The sequence below is a fragment of the Cuculus canorus genome, chromosome 6 (assembly GCF_017976375.1).
Source record: "Cuculus canorus isolate bCucCan1 chromosome 6, bCucCan1.pri, whole genome shotgun sequence".
Lineage (NCBI taxonomy): Eukaryota > Metazoa > Chordata > Aves > Cuculiformes > Cuculidae > Cuculus > Cuculus canorus.
In genome coordinates, this window is record NC_071406.1 from 21,886,196 (window position 1) to 21,903,633 (window position 17,438).

General features: G+C 41.5%; 1 protein-coding gene across 13 annotated transcripts in view; it reads left to right on the top strand.

The window, feature by feature from the left end:
• The first annotated feature begins 1,152 nt into the window (after nt 1-1,152).
• MYO3B (myosin IIIB) overlaps nt 1,153-17,438 on the top strand; it is a 210,956-nt gene continuing 194,670 nt past the window's right edge. For 10 of the 13 annotated variants that reach the window (XM_054070569.1, XM_054070573.1, XM_054070574.1 and 7 more), the window contains exons 1-4: nt 4,764-4,832; nt 5,048-5,183; nt 8,625-8,690; nt 8,896-8,935. In XM_054070569.1, the coding sequence (XP_053926544.1) occupies nt 8,684-8,690; nt 8,896-8,935 (47 nt within the window). In that variant the 5' untranslated portion in view covers nt 4,764-4,832; nt 5,048-5,183; nt 8,625-8,683. Of the gene's footprint in view, nt 1,278-4,763; nt 4,833-5,047; nt 5,184-5,553; nt 5,610-7,897; nt 8,004-8,624; nt 8,691-8,895; nt 8,936-17,438 lie in introns of those variants that run through there. The other 3 variants (XM_054070571.1, XM_054070570.1, XM_054070572.1) reach the window with 3 other exon arrangements.

Below are 17,438 nucleotides of genomic sequence, written 5' to 3' on the forward strand. Positions count from 1 at the left end.
CACCCCCTCCCTGGGCAGCCTCTGCCAGTGCCTAGTGACCCTTTCTGGGAAAAATTTTTTTCTGATGTCCAGCCTGAACCTCCTGTGGTGCAGCTTTCTAAAATAACGATATTTTAGAATCTTATACACAATCGATAGGGATGCTTTAAAGTATGCTATAACTTCTGTAGACTGAGGACATGTCAGATGTCCCTTGGATGTCCCTTGGACACTTGGATGTCCCTTGGATAAGCCTGTTGATTGTCCAACAAGGTCAGCTTGACCCGATAAGAGACTATGGTATTGTCTATATTACAATTCGTTGTTACAGTGTTTACACAATCCTGTCTACTACAGGATTTTACAATCGCGGACAACCAGAGAAAATAATGGCCTGCGGTGAAGACTTTGTATACTTAAGTGTACAATAATTCAACAAAACTATAATAGTATGAAATGGACCACTGCTCAGCAAAACTTCCGTAGACTCTTGTATCATCTCAGTTTGTTTCTAATGTTGTCATGGGCTAAATTCAGAGAAAATGCTTAGGATTTTTGGCTTCAATTACTTTCAGTTTTGATAAATAATTATCTTGAAGTAAGCTCTTGAAAAGCTTTTATATTTGAAGTGGTATTGGATGCTACGGACTGAGTCAGACCTCACTGAAGCTGATGAATACAGCAGTTGCTATTTATTTGTAACAGATTGAATTGCAATGATGGGAATTGTCACCCAAAACACAGCCCTTGGGTACAGCTGATCAGAGCCAAACAGCGTGCTTCTGACTACCAAAATAGATCGGCTTATCTTATGAATCAGCATGTCTCGCTGTAGGAGGCAGATACAATTAAACGCTCAGTGGAGGAAGGAAGGGAGATGTTAGTCATGATGAGCTGGCAAAACGCTTGTAGAGAGGTTGCTGCAGGCAGCTGGGTCAGAAGGAGCCCTGTGTAATGTGCTTACTAGAAAAAAGCGTTGGCACATGGAGCAAAGGAACAGCCCTCCACCCGTTTTGCTGAGATTTTTTGTAAACAAAGAGTAGTTTATCAGAACAATACCCACCTGAATTTCTTCTCATCAGAAACTACCTGAAAAATTTTCATGCCTGAGCACAAATAAAGACATATAGTTACCAAACGAGAAGTCCAAAGATAAGGGAATTCCTCCACACTCTCTCCCAAAGGGAAGAAGATTATAGAATAACCTCCTTCACCAGGACCCATTTCTCAAAGCACAGATGGAGCTGCGCTTGCAATTAATTGTTCTGGGCAATGACCTGAACACTAACTGTCTCTAGGTAAGTCTGGGTGAAATCTGTTTAGCATGAACTATGCTTACCAGGTCTGACACAAAAAAACCTGAGTTTGATGCTATAGGTCAGGAACCAAGAGTGGGATAGGAGAGACAAAGATATGGTTATAGAACATGTTCCAGCCTGTCACAGCAAGACAAGGCTCAGCTTGATCACTTCAGTCAGCACGAGTGGATGAGTGTTCAGATACAGACATTTTTCTTACCCTTGGTTGGAAAATGTCAGTGTGCACCAGCCCCAATGCTTTGTCTGTGAGGCAGTTTTTAGCTAAAAACATCTCTGTGTTTGAGCACCCGCCCTGTTTGCCAGACCTGGCTCCCTCTTCCCCCAGATCAAAGTGCTCAAAGGAGCCCGTTTTTTTTGTCCGTAGAAGATGTGAAAGCAAAAATGGTGGAGATCCTTAACAACCTTCCAGAAAATGGTCAGTGGAACTGCTTTGAATGTTGGCAGCGTTGTATGTAGCTGTGTGTCAGCTCAGAAGGAGCTATTTTGAAGGGGATGGTAATTGATTTTCCTAATTTGTCAGATAAGGAGACTTACAGGCACAGTTTCAGCATTGTTTGGGTTTTTTTTTTTTGTCAAACCTTGTATATTTGCATTAATTTTATTTCTTGCTCCTAACTGTTCCTTTAGAAGCTCACTAAACATTAGTCTTCTTTCATGGTGTTTCCTGAGGGCCCTGCCCCTGCCCCACATGGTGTAGTCCTTTGTAGGGAGTACCTGCCCACCCTGTGGTGCCTGATGGGGCCTCATCCTGCCCCTGCGGTCCACACAAGGTGGGGTCACCCCTGCCACCCCAGTGACTGCTGAAGACAGGGGAGGAGGTCTCAGCTCTGTCTCGTACCACACCACCTTGTCTTGCCCTGGCGGGGTGAGGCTGCATTCCTGCCAGGTCTCTGGAACTGCCCTGCAGCTCTGTGTGTGTGTGTAGGTCATAGGTTCATAGAATATTTTGGTTGGAAAAGACCTTTGAGATCATGGAGTCCAACCATACCTGCCCACCACTAAACCACATCCTTGAGCACCTGGTCTTTTAAACACGTCCTGGGATGGGGACTTAAGCACCTCCCTGGGCAGCCTGTTCCAGCACCTGGTAACCCTTTCAGCAAAGAACTTCTTCCTAATGTCTAATCTGAACCTTCCCTGGTGGAACTTAAGACGATTCCCTCTTGTCCTATCACATTTTATTTGGAAGAAGAGACCAACACCGAGCTCTCTACAACCTCCTTTCAGGTAGTTGTAGACAGTGATAAGGTCTCCCTCAGCCTCCTTTTCTCCAGGCTACATGACCCCACTTCCCTCAGCTGCTCCTCATAAGACTTGTTCTACAGACCCTTCACCAGCTTCGTTGCCCTTCTCTGGACAAGCTGCGGGAACCTTTCTTGTAGTGAGGAGCCCAAAACTGAACACAGTATTTGAGGTATTGCCTCATCAGGGCTGAGTACAGGGGCACAATCACTTCCCTGCTCCTGCTGGCGACGTTGTTTCTGATACAGGCCAAGATGCCATTGGCCTTCTTGGCCACTTGGGCCACTGCTGGCTCATGGCTGTGCCTCAGTGGCAAGAAGCTTTGAAACGGCATTTGCCATTTGTCCTGCATCCTGCCAGCGCTCGCAGCTGGGCAGGGGCTGACACCTCTGTGGGAGTCAGTGCTGACAGGGCCACCCGTCCATCTGAGAGCTGGTCTTCTCCCACAGACCCCGAGAAGTCTGTGCTCAGCGTGGGATGGCGGTGGGAAGAGGAGAGCTGCGACCTCTGCCCCGCTGTGCTGCGGGGGGCTGAGCGTGGCTGCTGCTGACGCCGGGAGGGTGACCTTGCCCTGCTGCTGACGGCCGGCAGTACCCACCTCTCCAAAACCTGTAGGTAAGAAGTTCTAAACCAGAAGAACCCTCCATAGTCAAATGGTTAAGAATTGCAGAAGATACCAGAAGGCAAGAAGTAAGTAGGTATGATACAGGATTCAGGCACATCGGCACAAAGCCGTGAGTAACTGGAGTCTCCGTGAGTTCTCTAAATACCAAAACAGACCTGGCTCTAGTATCTAGCACTTCTTTAAGCAGCCTACTAGTAAGTAGTGAACCATAATACACATTGTGAATACACTACTTGATAAATTCCTCCAAGCAAATATGTGTTCTTTTCCCTCTCCCTGGTACACAAGGTATGCAATTATTAACAAAAGAAATTAAAAGGTCTGTAGACCATGCTGCGCACGAATGTCCATAGGCACTACTGTGCACAAATTGAGAGGGAGAGGCTAATTTAAAACATCTTTTCCGTTACTTCTCTGAAGCAGTGCATTTGGTTCTGTGTGAATACAAAATGTTTTTTAATTTTCATATTTAAAAGCTAGTGTCTTTCACTTTGTTCTCCCCTGCAAAATCTGCACTCTGGAATTCCAGTTACATTTCACTGTGAAAACCAAGGCTTTGTTTTGAGGTGTTTTGAGGTATTTTGAAATTATTAAGTGAGAAACTATGTTATTGTACAGAAATTTGTTGGTATGGAGATATATATAATAATACTTGTTCAGTGTCAGAAAATGGGAGGTAGTTACAGGGGTTTTTCTAGCAAAAGCAATGAATTGTTTGTATGCTAATCTAATTTGGAATGTGTTCTGAAAATACATGGAATTCCTTTTATTAGACCCTTTTGTACTCTGAAATTGAAGTCCAGCTCAGTTCCTAATGTGCAATTTCAAACTGTAATGCCTGTATATTTCTAACGTTATATTCTTTAATACTCTAGTGCTTATCCAAGTTGGTTTAAATTATTGACATTGTAACATGTACGGTAAAAATAGAAGAGTTCACCCCAGTTTTATTAAAAAAAAAAAGTGTGGCTTGAACCAAATAGAGCTATTTTTCTCCTGGGCTAAGATTTTTCTATGTTAGTCTGTCTGGAAGGCAAGGTAGATAGAGATACCTAAAAGCCATTTCAGTCCTTTTTAATATGGAAGGTCAGATAAAGTGAAAATGGATTGTTTTGGAAACAGGGAAAAATGATACAAAGTTCTGTGCTGGTATTTGCCACTCCATGGTGTTCTATGATTAGGAAGGTGTAGGAACACCATCTGTGGCAATACTTTTGTGCACACTGGAGAGTGAGGGCCACCGTGTGACTCCTTCCTCAGAATTACATGCTGCCCTGTTGATGTATGTGCAGAATGTCTTGTCTGGTACTATCCACAGTCTTTGATTAGAAGAAATATTGTACTTGTATTACTGGCTTTCTAACTACAGGGAAGAGTGATTTAATGAGCAGCGCAGTGGCTGTTTGGTTGCTTTAAGAGTTCCCATGACCAGTTTTGCAGTGTTTTTGCCAAATGCATTCAGAATAACAAGTTCATTGGGCAAAGACAATGATTCTTGCTGCACTAATGCCTGGAGAGGCTCACTAACAAGGGGCTCCTGAGTGCATGCTTGTCTGAGAAACATCTTGTGTCACAAACCCAGAAGTTACTGTCTTTACCAGCCTTCTGCCACTGATGAAGCAGAGAAAGGAGTAACGAACAAAGTGCCGAGAACACTGTGCAGTGCCGTGAGTGTAATAAAAAAAATTGTGTTTAGGGTTTTTGAAATATGGAAAATTATGGTAATGTTTTGCTTTAGTTCTGCTTAAAAAATTGGTCAGTGATATTCCCTACCACCACCCAATAGCCCTAGTTTTAAGCTGCCACCTGAACACGCTTGATGTGATAACTTTTTTTTATCTATAGTTTCTTTCATTAGTTCTCATAAACTTTCCTTACCCAGAGGTGAATTCCAGTGATCTAACCCAAGGAAATACGAGAGAGGAGAAAGTGACACAAGAGGAGAACCTGTGGAACAGCAACAGAAAAGAAGTGTGTGTTGGGAAAGCCTCCTATAAACCCTGAGCATAACTGGCCAGGTGAGCACTAAACTTTTTACCAATCTGTTCTGCAGTTGAGCTTCAGTAATGTAGAGGTAGAGAACAGAAAGGCACCTTTAGCTTGATTGTTTCAGGGAAGCTGGAAATGCTCTGCACCTGAAGGAACAATCACCACTTCTTTTCACGGGATTTTTTCTATTGTTGTTACTGCTAAATTCCATTTCATGAGGTTGAACTGAGCTGTACTGCAGCAGAATCAGCGAGCTGCCATGTATCGGACAGTCATCCAGGACACAAGTTCAGAACGACTGTTTTCAGAAAAAACTCCTGCAAGATAAGGAGCCACGTTCCTCATAGGGCTAAGGGGAGGAATCAAATATATGAACTCATTTGCAGTGATGGATTGTCACTGTGCCACGTCAGATAAAGCCACGTCCTAAAACGAGGAGTGGAGATAAGATGAAGGTAAGGAAGCTGTAGCAGGAGAATCTACAAGACATAAGAGTACACAATGGAGGTGGTGGTCACCCAAGGAGTTACAGTGTACAGCTGAGCAAAGCACCTGTTCTGCTGATTGCGGAAAGTGCAAGGACTGCTCCACAGGTAGAAGTGGAGGAGCACGAAATCAGTATCCTGCTAGTTCTCTCTTAGCTTGTCCTGTCTTTTGTGCATCTTTCATGTCTTTGTTTAGCTCTTGTTTTGGGAGTTGGACAAGTGACATAAATAGTAGGGAAAGGCTGATCTGTCTGGAGTAATGAGATGTGACCGATCTGTGTGGTACCTCAGCAGAAGGAAATCCCATAATGAACTTGCTGTAGCATTAACAAGGCAAGACCTTGGGACTGATGCACCACACCAGAAACCTGAAAAACAACTTGAGAAACTGCTGTTGTTTAATTGTGCACAATTTCTGCAAGAAATTTTCCCCTTTCTTGAGAAGAGAAATTCTCTGAATAACACATTGTGTAAGACCACACATACTTTCCTTGTATTAAAACCGGAAAACTGGGTGGCTGTGGCTAGAATGGCTCTACTCTGGGATGAATGTCTGACAGTGTAAGGCAAAGCTTTCCGATCTGAATGCTGCACAGCAGGCAAGAAGCTCTGCTGGAGACAACTGAGAATTGGCCTGTGGTAGTGGGTCATGAGGAGAGGGGGGGAAGTGTGAGATTTTTCATTCTTTTCTGCTGCTTTGTAAGGAATAAGACATGTCAGTAGCCTCTTCCAGGCTGGTCCTCTTTTTCTCCACCCATCATCCAATTGTTCCTTCCTCAGGCACCGACCATACTCTGCTGTGTGAAGAGGGAGCGCTGATACTGTTTGTGGAAAAAGGAGACTCTGGTAGAACTTTTGTGTTTGAAAACACTGGACTGAGTTAATTTTATAATATTTCTTATGAAATAGATGAAAATTCAGGAAAAGGAATGCATTTCCTGACGTAGCATAATATAAATTAATAAAAGGAGTAGCTTTTAGTGGTAAAGTGTATAGTAGATATAAATGTTTCAGAATAAGAGAAACATTAAAGATAGAACAGGTTCTTTGCATCTGTCACAGTTACTTCTGCCTTTGCAGCCACTACTTTCTTGCTCAGAGTATGAAGAGAAAGTGTAAGACTGTGGAAAACACATCTTTGTTTGCCTGCTAATGCTGATGGCATAGTGATCGATGACAGTTAAAGTAGCTGGAGTCAATTTTCTTTTCCTTTTTCTTGTGCTGACAGTAGCATATAGACTGTAGAGAAAGGTGCATTCAGCACACTTGTGGGTGTGTTCAGCCCACATGAGATAATGGCATACTTACTGCTATCATTCTATTCAGGCAGCTGTTTGTCTAACATTCTGCATGGACACCGTATTTTTTTGGCTTTTCATGGACCTTTCTCACCTTACGCAGTTTCCAGAATTCATAAGAAAATTCCATCTCTTTCAGTTTCCTTGTCACGCCACCACTGCAGCAGAAACAATAGGGAATCATTTACCCCTGCAATTCACAGAGCAACGCTTGCACAAACCCCGAGAGAGTTCTGTGGTAAACAACCTGAAATACTTGAAGGGAATGTAATTTCCAGGGGGACAGTGTTCATGACCAAAAGCTTCGATAATATATTAAGCTGGGCATTTTGGTGAAAAAAAGACCTGTTTGTATTTAATCTGTGTTGAATTATTATTCCCACATTGTGTGTGCAGTGACTGAAAATTATGTATTCAATAGCAATGCATAATGTATACTGAATACTCCATAAATCAGGCAGCAACTCTTAATAAATACGTACTTCCTGCTGGGTTTTATTTAGCTGGGTTGTATTCACAGAAGACAGGAACTAATTGTCCATCTTTGTGACTAAATGTGAAAGCCAGCCACTTGACTTTTGGCTGCCTGAGATGCAAAGCCAGAGGGAGATCAGAGCAAGGTGTATGAAAGAAAAGAGAAGTTCATGTGGGAGGAAGGACTTAAGCGGAGAAATCAAGTTAAGGCTTTCAGCTCCTGTTTCGCAGAGGCAGCAGGCAGATAAAGAGAATTTCCGATATGTCCTTTTCCTGAGTGATGCCTCTCTCCCTGCTGGCCCTGCTTTCATGTTGTGGTTGTCAGTTTAAATGTCCAGCTTCCATGTGTACATTCACATTAACGTAACTCCTGTGTTTCCCACCTGTAGAATTAGGAACCGAGCATCTAGAAGGAGCAGTGTGAAGTGTCTAATAGATAATGTCATTTTCTGAATGCTGTCCTAATCATTAGTGTCTGCTGCATAGCATTGCAGGTACTAATAAGAATTCTGCAGAACAGAATACAGAGGAACTAGAAAATTCTCTCTTGAGAGAAGAAATTGATGTCAATTTTCCCTTTCATCCTAGCAAGGTTGGTTGGTACTTTCTAATTGCTATCAGCAGTATCAAAAGACACAAAGTTAATGTAAAAGAAGTTCTAGCCTTTGCCCAGAAATCCATAGATTTCATTCCTGCTGTGCTGTGCCATATTCGAAGTTAATTGGATGACCCAATTTTAAACCTGAAATGCTGTATGAACTTAGAGACTGTATCAGTGCAATTATAAGTTGCTTGAAAAGTGCACATCTGCAGTGTTAGGCACAAAAAGCTGGAGGCCAAAATACAGTGTCGGGAGCACATAAGAAGTTAATGACTGAAAAGGGGTGACCAGTGGAAATGGAATGTATACAATGGCTGTATGATGAGAGCTGGATTCTTCCATTTTAGTCAAATTCTACTTTGTAAGAGACTATGAAGGCAGTATAAGGGACTGTGTTCATCATCCCCCTGCATTGCAATAAAGCATTGTCCTGCTTCTTTCCATATGCCATTTTGTATTTGAAATAGATCAATTGAGGAAGAGTTCAGGGAGATCTTGAGTTCCCGTTACAGACTAAATCAGGCTGTGAGTTTTGAATTTCTGTTTCATTCATCATGTGCTTTTGAGGCCTCCTCGTGTTCTTGTTAATAATTCAGCCTTTACCTATTCCAGGTTTATTGCTCAGAGAGACAGTGCCTTTTGCTGAGTCCAGCATATAACCAGCAGGAGCTATGTCAGGTAAGGAATGCAACCTTTAATTTTTTGCCTTATTCTTTTTAGTTGTTAATCAGCTTTGGAACTAGAAATATGTGCAGTCAGGTTCATATATGTCAACAACTGCTAGCTTGGGTAGCCTGTTGCTTTGAAAAAGCTGGAGAAGTGCCAAAGATCTCAAATGTCTTGAAGGCTGTCAAGCTTTTGCTTTTTATGTTTGTTATTGCAGCAGCTGGGAACACAGCAAGTCCTGAAGCAAACTGGATTAGGTAAGAAAGAATTTTTCAACATCATCTTCTATGGCACCCTGGAGAAAAAACAAATTCTTACTCCCTTCCCACAAAAAGATAAGTCTTTGTCTCATTGTGCTATAACACTTCACAATTATATTACAGATGGGCAGCTAGTAGCTGTGAAGTGTTGCTCTGCTTGCAGATATATTTCTTAGCCTTTTTCTTCTTTTCCTCTCTCGAGTAATGAAATTAAAGCTATCAAAGTAGGCACAAGAGCTGACACCTGATTTCATCATAACACCAGGAAGATTGTTAAAGAAAGTTACTTGCTGAAGAGATGCAATTAAAACTAAATTTACTGACTGTTGCTGCTTCTCTTCGCCTCCATGCATTTGTAGCAGCACAGCTGTATTTGACTCAAGTTGCACCAGAAATGTTCACTCCATTCACAAACATTCCATAAGGGTAGAACTCCCGTTGTGGCTGTGGGCTTGTTCTACAATTTCTCTTTTTACTGCTCTTTGGAAACTGCTTGCTAGAGGGAGACTTTTAAATTGAGTGGCACATGGTACCATAAAATATAGGTTTCTGTGGCTGGTAATATTCTTAGTTACATTTGTCAGGACCTCTCCAACCTCATCTCTGAAAGAAAATACAGTGCTTAGTTTCTACAGGCCTTACCTGCAAGCTTCTCTCAAGAGTGATTGTTATGAATCGTACCTCAAGAGCAGCTAGTCTTGAGTTACAAGTTTGCAGTGTTGATGGTTTTGATGATGGGCAGTGCCTACAGTATTGGAAAGGAGTAAGCTCTTACAACCTTGATACTATAAGAAAGAATGGATAGTGAAAGGTGCAGCCTGTACTGCTTTCATTATAACACCTGTCTGAAGAATTGACTCAAGATATCCATTTTTCTGCTTTGGTTCTTTGCCAAAAAAATAAAATGTTATCTCTCTTTCTCATCAGGATTCATGGCCCTGTCAGTGTCAACCCATTGTGAAATGAAACATAGGGATTTAATGATAAAAAATTTTAGAAAGAAAAATCAGTTCACTGAGATTATGAATGCTTTAGGTAACACTGTTTCCAGCTAAGGATTTACATAAATAATTATCAGCTCTTAAAAAAAAAAAAAGTTGTTGCATGGGGTTCTTATGTATGTCTGCAGTAAGGAGTAGCTCTTTTTAAGTCGTTGTGATAATAAAGCTAATGACAAGACAGTTGGCACTGTTGCGCTAAGGTGATCTTCACTCTTGCAAGACAAAATATAGTTAGATTAGCACATTTTTGCAGAGATATGCAGTTAACCATGTGTATAAAAGATTTGACTCCTATTAGCCAGCAGATGTCTGTGTCCTTGACAAAGCTGTCTTTGCAAGATAGATACATCTATAGAAGGCACAGTGATATCTATTATATGCTACATTTTGCTCTTCAAATGTGACTTGCAAATATGTAAATATTTGGGGAACTAAAAGAAGAGGACCTTGGAGTGCTGCAGTGATACCTGCTCTGGTGAGGCTGCCCTGAGGCCCAAGCGCATCAGATTGCCATAGCACCAAGAAAACCCTCTACTCTGCCCTTGGCACTGTTACAGCTCTGCCATGGAGGCTGTACTGAACTTGTAGACATGCAGTTGTGCCTCATCTTTGCTGCCTTCCCAGTCTTTCCTCTTTCTTTCGTTCGAGCTCAGATGTTCAAGTCTCAGACAGCGCTGGCTGAGTGCAGTCCTGCATCGTCTTGTCCAGGTGTGTTGTTTTCTACTTACAGCTAGAATTCTGCTTACAGACAGAAACCCTTTGCAGAACAATTCTTTAGGAGGACTCTGTCGCTGATAAGCAGTATACTGTAAATGCTTTGGTAAAGGCTTTATAGTGTTCTGCAGTAAGGAAAGTATCCTGCAAAGGTGGAGGATGCTTCTTTTGCTGCTTGAGCCCAGCTGCAAGGCTGGCACTAAATATAGATTTGAGATTCATATGGAAATGATGTGTCGTATGGAAAAATATCCGCATGGCACTGGGGTTGGAACTAGATGATCTTGAAAGTCCCTTCCAACCCAAAGGATTCTATGATTCTGTGAAAACCTGGAAGTATAGGGAGAGTAGAAACTATTCTCCTTCAGGTTCCTGATCTCTCAATATGTCATCTGGGCAGCCTAGATATCACCTATGTAACCAATACCCAGATAGTCCATCTCTGCAGTGGGACAACCCTGTCATGTTTGTAGCATGTCCAAACAACTTGTCACTGAGCTATTTTTTATGTGCTTGCATTTGCTTTACAAAATTGGTATAAAACCTGTTCTGAAAGGAAAAGTACAAAAAATTAAAAGCTGTATTTCTTATACTGAATCCCTGTTGTTAGCATTTTTCCTGGATATATGGGGAATAAACTCAGACTGTGTGTGTTAAGCAGAAAGAGTAGTAAAAAGTCTAGAGCGAGATGCCAGTTTTCACGTCTCCTTGTAAATTTTTCATGCTGTGTATTAAACTTACTGAAGGGCTGAATAAGAGATGTAATGAATTCTATCTCACTTGTAAGAAGTGGGTGTATTTGGTGCACATCTTGTTGTCTTCAATTATTGTCTCAGTGTTTCTGTCAATAGTTACATGGATGATCTTTATATCCACTTCACAGGCTACACACCAAATATAAAGACCTGTCAGACTACCTTTTCAAGTACTTTTTTTTCTGAGGAAACAAACCTAACATAAATGTCATCTGCAGTAGGAGCAACTGTAGCAGATGGAGCATTGAATTAATGGCTCTCACAGGCAACCTGGGAAAGATTATGAAATGAGATAAATATGGTAGCTATGGCACATGATTCAAAAATTTTCCTGTGATTAAAAATGAGTTCAAGAAAGAAGAGTACATCTTCAAAAAGTTACAGAGTATTTAAATATCCACCTTTCTTTTGTACTTTTGGAAAAGTGTTAAAAATAATTTTCAATTATGTTTATAGGGAAAATATAATTAATTATATTAATTTAATTGAAAGGATATTTTTCACCTGTGAGTCTTACACTCTTTTGTTATAAATCTTTTAATTATGCTGAAAGGTGGGGAATATGCTTATGAAAGGTATCTGGTATGATGCCTCATGTTTTGTGGTAAGATCAGTCTCAGTGCAAAAACAATTATAAAGCTAAACTGATTGATGTATTGAAAATCATATATGTTGTCATAAAATGTGGAGGAAGGACTGCTGTTAGTCAAAGAAATTGACAAGTTCAGCAACAGATAATAAATAGGAAGGTGATGTTAGTGCAGCTGCCTTGCTAGTGTTGCTTTCATAGGTTTGGAGAACAGAAGCAATTTATATTCTGGCAAAGGTTTGGAGGGTCTGCAGAAGTCTGCTAACAATTAACTAGAGGAGTACGACAGTGACTCATGTAAGTAGCGTAAGTTGCTTTTCACTAGCAGTGGTTCAGCCCCTTTCCAGTTTCAAGAGTGAAGGGCTGACAGAATTGACTGTAATAATGCCTGTCTTGTAATACAGAGGAACTAGATGGTTTAATAGCTGGACAAGAGGTGGTGGCATGGTGGTATGTGATGGCATGAGGTTGCTCAGCTGATAGTTTCATGCAGTTCACAGCACTGCTGAGGAAAGGAGCTTGGTTTCACAGCCCCTCATAGTAGCAAACTCACTGCTTTGAAATGAACACTTTGACCAGTCTGTGAAAAGACGTTTGGAACAGAAATTTAATCCACTTTCTGAACTGGAAGGTGAATGCTCTTTGTGACAGGCTGAAAGGCTGAGTTTGCAACATGTACAAGGAACAGCTAAGAATACAATTTTGTGTACTTGTTAAATCCAATAATATTCCTTCAGATGTAAACAGCTGTGGTGAAGAATCTACACCCTGCTGCCCTCTTCATAAGTTAGGGTGATCTTTCCACATGTAGAAGTCTGTGTGCCCAAGGGCACATCTTTTGCAAACTGATTAGCTCTACAAGAATCAAAATGGGAAAATCAGTGGTTTAGCTTTCAGAGCAACACTGTGGACAAACAGGCTGCAATGCTGCCACTTCTTCAAGGTAGGGTTCTTGGTACAGCTATCTTTAGGTTTCCTCACATTTGCATCCACATGCTGCAGTCATCCTTCCCGATGCCTGGCAAGGCGTTCCTGAAGTGGGAAGTCGTGGGGTAGCTGCTAAATACTAGTAGGTTACAGTTTTCAGAGGGTTCTCTGGAGATAGTTAATCTGAGTTTCTCTTTTGTTTGGCTGTATGAGCTTGCTCTGACGTCTGATTAACCTGTACTTACTGCTGGTAACACATGCATGCGCAAACTTGAATATTGCAGCAGGATTTCTATACAAATCTTATTTGCATTTTACTGCAAATTGACTGAAAGAGCGTAAAGGGAATATTAACCTCTTGGGAAGGAAGGACTACAACCAGTTCCTCAGGGAGCAATGACAGAAGCTCTGATAACAAGCACATGAGGCAGGAAACTGTTAGTATAATCTTAAACCAAAGCAAAACTGCATTGCCCTGGGACCTAGAGCTGGCAATCAGCACTATACAGTAAAGCAACACGAGGACCACAAATGAGATGTTTGAAAGTCAGGAAACTGGCAGTAGAGTGGGACCAGCTGAAGCAGTTGCAGAGGGACCCAGCAATCAGTACCACAATGCTGTAAGGGATCAATAAATTATGTTTTTACTCGGTGGGGCTCTGAAGGAGGTGTTTGCCTTAAGTACTGTAGTCCCTCAGAGGCACAGAGGGCAAGAATTCACTGCACATAAGTGTATTTCTAGATCTGTAAGAAGTCATGCTATGCTTTTCTTCTGAAACAGATGTTTTGCTGTCTTCCCAACAGATCTATTGCTGTCTTCCCACCTCAACCCTGCTCCACAGTAGCAAGCTCTTACAGCAATATACTGTTTATAGGGCTTTCACCTTCCTTTTGATCATCCAGTTGGTTACTGCCTCCACGTTCACAATCTTTCATAAGAGGGACCATGCTCATTGGTGTGTTGTTGTGTGTCTCTCCCATTACGGACATGCTCATTGCATTTTTGAAGCAGGTTGGAGAGAAAGTTCTGTCTTTTCCTCTAAGAATGTAGCTTATCTGTCCTGCTTTTCTTTCTTTTCTGAATGTAGTCACTTATAGATACACACTCTCCTTGTCCTAAACCAAATAATTAAGTAGGAGTCAGAAAATCAATAGAAAAACTACATACAGTTCTGCCTCTGTCTGTATGTCAGTAAAAAGTGAATGGAGTGCTGCCACAAATTTACCGCGATACCTCCATAAAAAGAAGTTGAAGTGTTGCTGCTGCTGGGCCTTTTTCTTGTGAGGAATGTCATGACTATTGTACTACCACTATGAGAAATTTATTATACTCTGGTTTTAATTGTTGAAAGGTGACCTATGGTGTAGCATTCTATCTTTATCTGATCTGACTTTTCTGAGTCTTAACAATGGTACATCTGGAGGGGTGAAGAAAACATAGTAGTAGCATGAAATTTTAATGATGAAAATGACAGTAAAGTTTGGATAGTTCAAATCATAAACCTTCTTTGCCTGCCTGAAATGCGGAGCCATCTTTCTAAGTTTTTAAATAACAATAAGATAATTTTAAATATCTCCTGTACTGTGTTGAGTAGGGTTATTGAGAGTGTTTCAGGAGGAGTCTTACTCTAATGTCCAGAGTTAAATGAAGGAAAGATCTTTACCAGTTCTTTACTGAACAGAAGTGAAAAGGCTATATTCCTTCTTATTAAAGTCTTGATGACAAATGGATATGAATATTTAATCAGCTGGAAGAATACTTCATTACTGTTTAAACTTAGTCTTATGCTTTCATGAACTCTTAAGACTTACAAACCAGTATAATTTTATAATCTGTGGCAAAGATTATTTTCCTTAAATGGTACATACAAAATTGCCAGAATTTTGCAAGGGCTCTTTGTTTAATAGAAGGAAAAAAAAAATTAAAGAATTTAAAAATAGGTTTTGGTAGGGAGGGTTTTTTTAAAAGCAGTTCTGAAGTATGGTTCTGCTTTGCCATGTGGAGTTTTGTGTAATTAAATATTGGTTGTCTTAATAATTTTGCAGTTAATTAAGAACAGTAGGTCTTTATGGCCTCAAATGCTTACTTGCACTGTGTGAAGGAGGAAAAGAAAAAGAAAAAAGCAAAGACAAGAATTTGTTTACCTTAAGACACTTGCCTTGCAAGTTCCACACCACATTCTTTTTTATTTTGATGAATGTTTTCTATGTAAACAGTATCTAGCACAAGATACGGACTTTAAATTTTAGTCTAAGAGTCCTTGAACCATAGCAGTTACCACCAGGCAAGACTGTAGCATGCATATCTTCATCTGCCTTCCTTAAAGCAAGTGAAAATAGTGACCACGAGAAAAACGGATCTGGCTTATCTGTTGGTTTTGCCTCCTGATGTGCACTTGAGAATTTTTAGGTCTTGCTACTCTTTGGCTTGAGAACTGTGCAAATTTTTGTGTATTCTGAAAAAGGGTAGCCTGAAAAAAGGGCTTGGGTGAAGTGCCAGTAGGCACTGCAGCGAGAGCTGCCCTGCCCCGCGAGGGCAGGCGAGCCAGGAGCGCCAGTGAGGCATCAGGGCAGTGGCTGCCCAGAGCAGGAGACATCCTGGCAGCGCCCCAGCCAGGGGAGGGGTCAGGCCCAGGGTTGGCATCCAGGGTCTGTGGCAGTCCAAAGACTGCCAGCAAGTCTGTAGAGACAGGACAGACTCAAGGTCTGGCCAGAAGATCAAGTCCACAGGTTAGGGTTTGGGTCTGGATGAATGGGGTGCAAGTTTGGGCAGAGACAGGGCTGTACGATAGCTCGGGCAGGGACCAAGAGTGATGACCTTTGGTTAAATGCTGATTCCAAGAGAAACAGATGCTCTAACATTGCAGACTTTTGCAAAATTATGTAATCCATTGTGTTGCTTATGTCTCTTTGTGTGTGCTGGGCATTATTCTGTGCTGGTTGTTGCAGATGAGAAGCAGTTTTACACGCTGATCTTGCTTGAGGCAGAGCTTGCATGCCTGTCTGCTGCAGGTCTGTTTTCACCTATTACTTTGGGTTCCTGAACTCCTTTTACATCAGACTTCAGCCACTGAAGATAAGGGTCTGGCATGGATGACTTCAGTTACTGATGTGATCTACTTGCCTTGTCAGGGATTGATTCTGGATTTCTGGTAGTTTCCTTTTGAGCGATCATGATAAGATCTTTTATCAGGGACTCTAACTCGTAAACTTGCATGATTGTCTCATCATCCTTTGACAGCCACATTTCTTAAGAGTTTTTGTTGTACACATAGTGAAACCAAAACTCTAATTGATTTCATTTTTGTATGGAGTACTATATTTCTTCTGATTTTGTGGCATTGCACTGTCCTTCCTTTCTACATCTGACTGCATCATCTGCTTCAGAACCTGTCATCTGAAAGATTTTCTCCCTTTTTCATTGGCATCCGACAGTTGAAGGTACAGAGAGAAATGTGGTTTACAACTCCTTGTTTTTCCTTGCACTTTTTTGTTCCTGGAGCCCAGGAGGCCAGTTAATAATTTCTGAAATCACTATAGGTCTGAGGTCCTTGAATGAGAGAGTTATTTTTCAGAGAACAAGTCCAGAAGAACATGGATTTCTCTAAGTGTCTCAGTCATATGAGTATTTTTTTGCCCTTGAAGATATATGAATTTGCAGTTTAAAAATCACCAGCCTTTGTACTTTGTGGTCTTTTTCTGGCGGATCTTTCTCAGTTGTGATGACAGGAAAACAGCGTTCATAGTCTGTAATGTTATTTCCTAGTGTTTGCTGTAGTACATCTGCTTTCAGACTCATGAGAGCAGTGTTTTGCCCATATTCTTGACTGAACTAGACAAGGTAACTGTCGTCTTACCTTGGAAATGCTTTGTAACAGTATCCCTCAAAAATAGGATTGCACGCTAACCCTGTATCTAACTTCAGCAGCATACATTATTATCACATGCAGTCTTTATGAAAAGACTCAGTTAAATGAGACGCATGCCTTGATCCCACTTATGTGTCTGCTTAAAGTATGGATGTTAATTTACACCATAAATATATAAAAATCTAAATTCTCTCTTCTGGCTGACAGCAAGTTGAGCGTGAGCCAACAGTGTGCCCTGGCAGCCAAGAGGGCCAGCCATGTTCCAGGGTGCATAATGCCTGGCATTGCTGGCTGATCAAGGGAGGCGAGTGTCCCACTCTACTCCACACTGGTGTGGCCCCACCTCATGTATCATGTGCAGTTTTGGGCTCCATAGTATAAGAAGGGTATCAAGCCACTAGAGAGTGTCCAGGGAAGGACCACAGAGTTGGTGAAGGTCTAGAGGGGAAGTTGTATGAGGAGCAGCTGAATTCACTTGGTCTGTTCAGCCTGGAGAAGAGGAGACTGAGGGGTGACCTCATACCAATTTACTGCTTTCTCACACGGGGAGAAGGAGGAGGAGCAGGTGTTGATCTCTTCTCTCTGATGACCAATGATAAGACCCAAGGAATGGCAGGAAGATGTGCCTGGAGAGGTTTAGGTTGA